The 9,473-nt window shown below is 34.6% G+C and overlaps 1 protein-coding gene across 1 annotated transcript; it reads right to left on the reverse strand.

Annotated features, from left to right (window-relative positions):
• Positions 1-831: 831 nt before the first annotated feature.
• Positions 832-9,445, reverse strand: LOC143581315 (brefeldin A-inhibited guanine nucleotide-exchange protein 2-like). Its single transcript, XM_077064138.1, has 9 exons — positions 9,237-9,445; positions 8,598-9,020; positions 8,234-8,523; positions 7,892-8,165; positions 6,644-7,146; positions 5,500-5,821; positions 3,923-4,286; positions 2,402-3,087; positions 832-1,557 (listed from the first exon to the last, which is right to left on the reverse strand). Exons 1-9 carry the CDS (start codon positions 9,396-9,398, stop codon positions 955-957), a joined length of 3,627 nt encoding a protein of 1,208 aa, XP_076920253.1. The 5' UTR covers positions 9,399-9,445; the 3' UTR covers positions 832-954.
• Between the last annotated feature and the right edge of the window lie 28 nt (positions 9,446-9,473).

Below are 9,473 nucleotides of genomic sequence, written 5' to 3' on the forward strand. Positions count from 1 at the left end.
ATCCTCCAACCAAACAGGCCATAAAGCTTTTTGCAAATGGAATTGACTGATGATTTAATACTTGCAACTGAAATTTTCTAAAACAACCAAAAATTCAAAAAACATAGTATGATAAAAGTTTTCAAATGCTAACCATCGTTAGTGCTCTTAAACATGATTTCAACCAAAACCATACTCTAGATTAGTTTTGACCAGTTTGTTAATATTTTAAAAGAACAAAAACTAAACAGGTAAAACTAAAAAGAACCCAGACCAAAAATTACTCTTTATGACAAACTCAGGATCAAACGGGTCAAATTTTAAACTTCAATTAGAAGTGGAAACAAGTGACAATATAGTGTAAAAAACAGCCACAAAACACTTTATATTACCTTCGAATTTGTTCCATTCAACAAAACAGGATTCTTATTATTATTATTATTATTATTATTATTATTATTATTATTATTAGTAGTAGTAGTATTATTATTATTATTATTATAACATTTTTACAATCATATATAAGTAAAAAAAGATCTATAAACTTCAAAAAAGGACAAAAGAAAGGTGATAACCATACTCTAAAGACACAGATTGCATTTCTATCACACCTGATAAGAAAAGCATATTCTGTTAGTTACATAAAATCATATTTCAAGATTATACGCAAAATAGTTAACTACACGTCAGTGTTCAGTGATTACATCAGCCAAAGTGTCAGTCCATAGCAAACTTAGACAAAACAAGCAAAGCATTTATTAGGTGCATGTATGATTGAACTCGAGCGGAAGCTTTTCCGTAGCAAGCTGGTACAGAGCCCCCATTCTCACTAGATACAACGAAATTTACTGATTCTAAATGCATTTGTGCCAATAATATAACTACATAAGCTATATATATTTCTAACAAATATCAAAGCAAAATAAGGCGGAAAAACTAAATGATAGAAGGAAAAAAAAACAGAAGAAATAGTTTTCAACATAACCGAAACAGAACAGGACCGACAGAAGAGCTAAGCATTTCGCTAAGTGCTAGTTGGACCTCATGGGACCCATGCTCACATTTTATCAAGCTCGAAAACAAAGGAAAAAAACGAGCAAGATTCTTCTCAAACGAAGAATCTCCCAAACTACATATCGCGTGTAGAGTAGCAACAATAACAGGCCCACGAGAAGCTAACTCTCTCTTTTTACCAGACCCTAAAGGTATCGACCAATGGGGTTGGTTGTTAGAAGACACGTTCGTCACATGTGCTATTTCAATGTAAAACTTCAAGACTTGATGGCAAAGGTCAACGAGGTAAGCTTCAACTTGTGATTCCTCGAATAACGGGGGTTTGTCGGTTTCAAGATTTTGTAACAAAGTGAGGCAGATTTGGTAGGACTCGTTTTCAACGCGTAATAATGGTGGGTCCTGCATTTGGGTCATGGGCCCCAGATCTTGTATGCTAGAGCGTAATGTGACATCCGTGTTTATTTTGTGAGCATGATTTGCCATTTCATGTACTGCATTCAAAAGGATCATGGCGTTTTTTACTGATAGTTGAGGTCTATATATGGTCTGGATCTCCGTAATCGCCTGATAATATTTACAAAACAGGACATTAGAATGGATATAATACTTACCGCAAAAGTTAATTATAAAAGAAACATTTCCTATTATGAGTCCCTTGGGAACCACATATTTATGAACGGGTCGATCTGACTAGGGGTGTGCATGTAAACGAAAGAACGGATCCTCAATCGAAATAACCGAACTGAACTAACCCAACCCAAAACCAATGGTTTGGTTTTATGTTTTTTCAAAAACCGAATTCTGGTTCGGTTTTGGTTTTGCATGTATTCATACCCGTAAAAATGAATCGAACCCATAAAAACCAATAAATTTCAACTTTTTATTGAATTTATGGATTATAATATTTATTTTAAAATGTCAAGTAACTTGTGAGAATTTAATTAGTGTAGCCCAAACATTTCAGGCTAAATGTGTAATAATCATTCAAAAACAGAATAACCCAAATGGCAAAACCAAAAAAACTGTAACTGAACTGAATCCATCGTGAAAACCGAAAGCGAACGGTTTTCAAAAACCCAAACCTAATTTAGATTTTGGTTCAGTTTGAGCCCAAAACCGACCCATGCACACCCTAGATTTGGGTTAAGTTTATTCTATTCTATAAATAGTCGAACTAGTATAAATAGCTAAAAAGGAAACAAGTCAAATGAGTTAAAAGCCACCTATACGTTTACTGCATCAAACCACCTAAAACATTTTATTCAATAAGATAGACCGCTAATGAAATAGTATAATTAACACACTAATTATGCATAAATCTATAAGACAAAATGGGGCTCGGTTAACTAAACCCCACCCGTTTTGTCCTGTAAAAAAAACACCATTTTTGACTCATCACATATTTTACCTGTATCAGCAGAAGTTGGACCGCAACACGACATTTTACATCAGAAATGGCGGTATATAAGCGAGCCATCCGCCTTTTCTCCACCTCATCATCCTGCATACTAGACTCTGCAGATTCCACATTACCTCTTTCTACCGGCTCATCTTCATGATTAAAAAACTTTCCATCATTATTAAAAACAAAAGAGAAATCAGGTAATGTTCCATTAGCTGCTTCCTTTAAAGACAAGACGACATCAAGCCACTTATCATCATCGAACAACTCTCCAGCATTACTCATCAACCGAACAAACGCAGCAACACCAATACCAGCAAGGCTTTGATGAGCACGTTTAATAAAACTCACTAGTAAATCCAGCACCTTTTTTAAAAGTGGATTAACAGTACTGTAAAAGTTAACGAAGAGGTCAACGACCAAATGGAGTGAAAGTGTGCAGGTTTCATAGAGCCAAGAATCTTGATCAAGTTCATCATCACCAATAAGAACATGTTCAGATGATGAATTATCAGCAGAAGGATCAATAGCATGTCGGACATAGTCAAAGATTGGAAATAAGACGGATTCGAACACGCGCTCCCATAATGGCAGATTGAAATGATGGCCGTGGTTTCTTAATGTATCGAAGAGTACTTGAAGAGCGCGTTGCCTGATTTCAGGTCTCGGGTCAAAGCAAAGGTCAGACAGCCCTGAGTAATAAGAATAAATTGTACATATAAGATTGTAAAATGGGTTTGAAAACAGGTTGAAATGTGTCATTTTTAAGATATTGCAAAAATTGTATAAGACGTATACTAGTTTCCTTATCTTTTTTTGATTTTATATTATTTTCCTTTGCAACTTTGATCTAGTATTAGTCCTGTGTCTTGTAGTTGACTTGTGGATATCAACAACACTAGTCATACAAAACAGGTTGACACAGCTAACTGGTTTAATAAGCGTGTATTGGTTATGGTTCAGCTTACGGGTGTGCACGAAACCGAATTAACCGAACCGTAACCGTAATAACTGAATAAATGGAGTAGCCCAAAAGTTTGAGTTCGAAACCGAAAAAACTGATCCGTAACTGAAAGACCAAAATAACATAACCCTTAAAAAACAACAGTTTAGTCTTATATTTTTGTAAAAACCGAACCTTTGGCTCAGTTTCGGTTTTGCATGTAATCAAAACCAAAAAAACGATCCAAGTTTATGAAATTTCATTTTTTATTTTGAACTTTAATTAATTAATAAGAATGTATTTAAGAGTGTAACCCAAATACTTTATCCCAAATGTATAATTATGAATTAATTATTAATTGACAAAAATATTTAAGCCCAAAGTCTTTATATACAAGCACAAATGGAAAAAATCGAAACCAACCAAACCCAAATCGAAAACCAAAAAAACTGAAACAGAACGGTTTTCAAAATCTCAAAAACCGATTTTTGGTTTTTCTTTCGGTTTTAGGTCCAACGTTGAGTTACCCGAACCCTATACAATTTTCCAGGCTGCCAGTCCGCATAATAAATAAACTTCCTTACCAGCTAATAATGGAAACCAGAAATAAAGATGATCATCCTTATCCGCCAACTCGCCATTCTCATAACTCTTGTTGTTTCCTTGAAGTGTAGATTTCACCATCTCAGAACCTTCTTTCTTTGAAAAGCCTATACCACCTTCTGCTAGTTTCTCAGCACACAAACGCAAGAAACCGACAGCACTGAGACTGATATCTTTGTTGAATCTACTATTGGTGAATGCAATCAGACAGTTTACACAGTCTGTAAATGCTGTGGTTTCTGCCTCGGTAATGTATGGGAAATAATCTTGTACAATCTTCTCGGTTATTTCAAAAGCAAGGAGTACAATGTTTTTATGGTTATCATAAGCTGCTATTGTAAAGACCTGGTAAATGTTACAATTAGAATTGAAATTTAAGATGTAAACAGACGAAAACGTGGGTGATTGGCTAATGAACCACTTTTTCGTGTGAAAATGCAACTGCAACACTAAGTGCGTGCAGCAAAAAAGGATACATGTCAAATGGATTAACTGAGTCGGAAGTCACTAAGTGTATTTTTAATGCATAAAACCTCCTAAATCATGTTTCAGCCACCATATTTGACACTAAAACTTAGTTAAAAGAATAAAATATTGAACAAAAAAATGTTAAAAGTTCCAAATCAAGCCTTTTTAACACCTCTGATTTTCTTTTGACAAATTGGATTTTAATAATCCCACTATTTTGCAGTTGGCCGACAATAATCTCATCTCAAAAAATTCTTGTGTCCCACCTTTTTCCCTATTTTTTTCATTGGACCTTCGTTAAAAAAACTTAACCCCGTTAAGTTTTTTTCCAAATTTCAACTGATATTTTAGAGCTTTTTGATCAGAAGGAGAATACGAGTCGATTGATGTAAAACTTACCTCGAAACTTTCTCCAAACAACGAAACGGTGCTTCAATTCGGGTGTTTAAACTTCCAATCAACAAAAATCAAGTTGCTTGGAGCACCGTTTCGAGATAAGTTTTACATCAATCGGCGTGTATCCTCCTTCCGATCAAAAGCCCTAAAACATCAGTTTGAAATTCAGAAAAAAACTTAACCGAGTTAATTTTTTTAATGGGGTCCATTGAGAATAAATAGTGTGAAAGGTGGGACTGGTGGCAAGAATTTTTTGAGGTGGGATTATTATCGGCCAACTACAAAAAGGTGGAATTATTAAATTCCAATATGCTTTTTTTTCAGTTACACTTGATAAAATGTCCAAAATCTCTCATTCTTTGCAAAACTATGTGTTTCTTTCAGCACACCCAACTATTTAACTTTTTTCACTAAGGTCACAATTATTAACACTATTTAATAGGTTGCCCATCTAAGTATCTTGTTTCACTTAAACCAATTATAAAATCTGGTGAACAGGTTGTGTGGTGAACATAATGTTAAAAGTTAAAAACATTGGTCAATTTGTTTGTTCCGTAAAGTAAATAATTATTGAACCTCCAAGAAAATAGTAGTTTCAAGTTTCAATGTTCAGGTGGACTTAACGAGAAAACTTTGACATCTGGACCTTAATATAAAATAATTCAAAATAGCACATGTCAAGAAAGAAAGATACCGTAAACATGCTTTTCCACCCCGACTTGACATTATTGACACGAGATAGAACCATTTGAGAGACACATCTGATTATTAATTCTCTGATTTCCACCGCACTACTTTTGCGCATGGCAATCACAAAAGGTTTCATAAACTCGTGCTGGAAGTTATAATTAGCCAATTCTTCTCTCTCCAAAAATTTCATAGACAGCTGGCGTAATGAATCCATTGCAAATATTGCAATTGACAGGTTTTCAGAACAGCCTATGGTCACAAAAAAATCAGATAGTACATTCCAGATACTTGTCCAAACAAGCCGGATACGATTCATGTTATAATGCCTGAAAATAAGGAATGAAGAAGAGATAAAGTATGATTAAACCCTCTGAAAAATACCCATGAAAAGTATTGACAACTTCGAACAATTTACTTATAAATGGGTCGATTTGGGATGTATTTTTATCTCAAACCATTCAAATAATCAAAAATAGGTACAAGGGGAACAGAGCAAACAGGTTAAAAGCAGTCCAAGTTCTATTTTTAATGCATACAACCTCATAAATCGTTTACACGCAAAGATTTAGAGCAATTAGGCCTGTAAACAAACTGAAAGGACACTAATGAAGGAAAGTTCGTGCTTGTTCATTTAACTTAAACCATACATGAACGGGTTCTCTTCTTCATCATTGTTCATTAAGAAAATGAGAATTTTCATGTGTTTATGTTCGTTCATTAACATTCTAAATGAACAGTTCATGAACATAAACGAACCAACATAAAAGACTTAAAACAGATATAAACCAACCAACATAAATAGGTTAAATAGACATAAACAAACAACATAAACGCGCTAAACAAACATAAACAGGTTAGTGGTGGGCTATCAACATGTTTAATTATTTTTAAAAATCATAAAATTACACAGTTAAAAAGGTTAAACAGACATAAATGAATGTTCACGAATGTAAATGAACGAACAAAACATGTCTTCATGCTCGTTTATTCACGTAAATGAACAAAATTCGTGTTCATGTTCGTTTATTAGATAAACAAACTTCCCTCCGAATGGTTCACTGAACGTTCGATTCATTTACAGGCCTAAGGGCATTATTGAAATATTTTGTTTTTATAAAGGAAGCAAGAACAAAGAGGCAGAACCATACGCAATTTCGACTATTTTTGTTAGGCTGAAAACTCGAGGATCAGATGCAGACCGTAGCTCCCCCATGGAAACCTTGCAAAGTGCCTTGACAAAGTCAACTATTGCCTCACTGTTAAGATTCTGACTTTTTGCAAATATACGATTCATATCACCAACTTGCTCCAACATATTCAAGTTAGAGACCAAATTGTGTGCTTGTTCTGATGTGATAACACCAGCAGAAGCATTGCCACCAATGTCAGAACTATCATATGAACCTCTTCTCATGGCTGCAGCCGCCTGCTGTATTCTCCCAGCCCTTTTTTTCTTAAGAGCAGGAAGGATGTTTGACTTTGACTGTTTTGACTTTCCAGATTCATTCTGATTAACAGCAAAGAAAGTAGCATCTGGTGGGGCCCCCTCCCTTAATAGATGCAAATTCTCAAACCGAGAAACACATGTGAGAACATGTTCCCATGCCTCTTGTAAGTAATCTCCATCCTCATCTGCAATTGTAACTATCATCTGTGAAACAAACATTATTAAGAGTAACTGTTTTAGAATAATAAACCATTAAATACAATATGATTATGAATTTATTTTAGTATAAGCATAATACATATTTATCCACTCTTCATTCTCTAATATGTGTCCCCTTTTGGTTTGAATGTAAACCCGCTCGCGATGTGGCTCGTTAAACCATGAAAAAGATATGTGTCATAGAAACTTTATGCCGAAACGCATAGAAAACTATAGAAAGGAATACCGGTACCCGTAAAAAAAGTCAATTATATATGATCCCTTCGATTTCGAACAAAACTTTTACCGAAACATAGATACAAAAAAATCATGTTGCAACCGGTATATTTCGGAACTTTATAACCAGTTTTGATGGTGTGTACGTTTTTGCTTCGATCACTTGTACGTTACCATTAGCAACTCGGTTTTGAACAAAGTTTACATCGATACATAAGTAAAATTAAGCATGTTGCAACGCCATATTGGCAAATTTTTAGAACATCGTATCTTAAAGGTTATAAGAGAAATAATTAAATAAATAAAAGTTAGTGGTCCACGTTGCATAACATGCTTGTTAAGAAAGAAATATAAAAGTCAAAAACTTTAGGGTCTAAATGTTTTGTTTAGAAGGGCTCATATTGTAAATTGGAAAAGTCGTGGTTAAAGCACTTGTAAAATGTGATTAGTGTTTTTCATTTGCAGTCAAGTTTTCTGATTACAACTGATTATGGTGAGTTTGGGCAATACAAACCTTGATTGCATCAATGTTTCTCTGTTTTATATCAGCTGGTGAATGAAGGGAAGTAAACTTTGCTAGTGAAGTCACAAAAGCATCCCGATGAGTTTTCATAGACATTGCTGATGTCACATGGATCGCATGACGAAAACCTTCCAAACATTGTGTAACAATGATGACATCATCACTTTGGTCTAGAGGAACGCTAAAGGCAGCAAGCATAGGAGCCCAACATGCCTCTATCATAAATCTAAGTATAAACACATCTGTAGCAGCATAATAAACTGACCTACAAATTGTCAACTACATGTTAACAACGTAAACAACAATAAAAGTAAATGTACAATAAATACTTACTCGGATTTCCGTGCTTTCTCTTGAAATTGTTCTTGCATATGTCGCATAAGATCTTCACTCGTGTGATTTTCCTCACCTCTCTTGCGCACCACAATATTCAATATACTATCGAGCCCCAAAATCTTATTTGTGTTATTAACAGAATGACTTTGGTGAACGGCTAAATCATCTTCTTTCATTTTAATCTCGTTTTTTGAAATCCTTTCAAACAATGATCTCAAGTACTCATCTGGTAAATCTTTTCCATCATCTATACCACGATTGTTTCTTATAAAATCATCAGCTGACATCTGCAAGATTAGCAAAGCTTTTAGGCCCATTTTTGTTTAGAAATATGTAATTTGCATTAATGCTTTAATATTACCTTATTCTTTACCATAGGATTATGAGCATCAGTATTCAACATTATAACAGAGTATGCAAGAACATAAGCTGTATCAGCACTGATGAATGCTTTTGGATTGCATTTGCAATAACGTTCAGCAAATTTTTCCATAATTCGATCAATCTTTTGTGCCTCACCGGGCAACCTAAATCCCCTTAGAAAGGTTCTGATTGCCTCATCAAACTCCATATCTTGAAATTCAAAGGAATCCACATACGCATGCATTACTTTTAGTGATAAATCTTCCCGCTCCCCGATATAATCACCTATCATAGTTTTGTTTAAACCAGATACGTTTTTCAAGAATTCAGCTATTTCTTCAGGTGAACTTCCCACTTTCTTCACATTGATCAAGAATTCAATACCCTTCTTAGGTTTGCGGTTAAAAAGTGATATACCTTCCTGCCATTAATTTTACATTAGATCACTACAATTTGAACATAATACTGCTTCAAGAATCTCAAGAGGTTTATAATAACAATTTGAATCTTTGAATGCGAAGAATCTAGGAGGTTATATGCATAATAATATAAAATTTTCAGTTTGTTTTGAGATACAACACGATCCATATTGAGTCATTAAAAAGTACAAGAATCGAATAGCTGCCTCTTAATTTACCTGAAGTTCAAGCTTGTACGCACGGCGCTGCTCAATCGTTAAAGCATCTGAAACTTCAGTTGAAGCATCCGAGTGAGTATCTGATCCATCAACATGCTCTTGTTCAGTTGCAACCCCGTTTTCCATGGGTAGATTTGTAATTTCAGAACTGACCTCAGCCATATCAGATAGCTTTGGAGAATGAGGATCAGGAATTCTCAATTGTTTGTTCATCCAATCACCCATTGACTTTAAAGT

The sequence above is a fragment of the Bidens hawaiensis genome, unplaced genomic scaffold (genome assembly GCF_021521415.1).
Source record: "Bidens hawaiensis isolate Kalapana, Puna unplaced genomic scaffold, B.hawaiensis_p1.1 tig00030871_1, whole genome shotgun sequence".
Taxonomy (NCBI): domain Eukaryota; kingdom Viridiplantae; phylum Streptophyta; class Magnoliopsida; order Asterales; family Asteraceae; genus Bidens; species Bidens hawaiensis.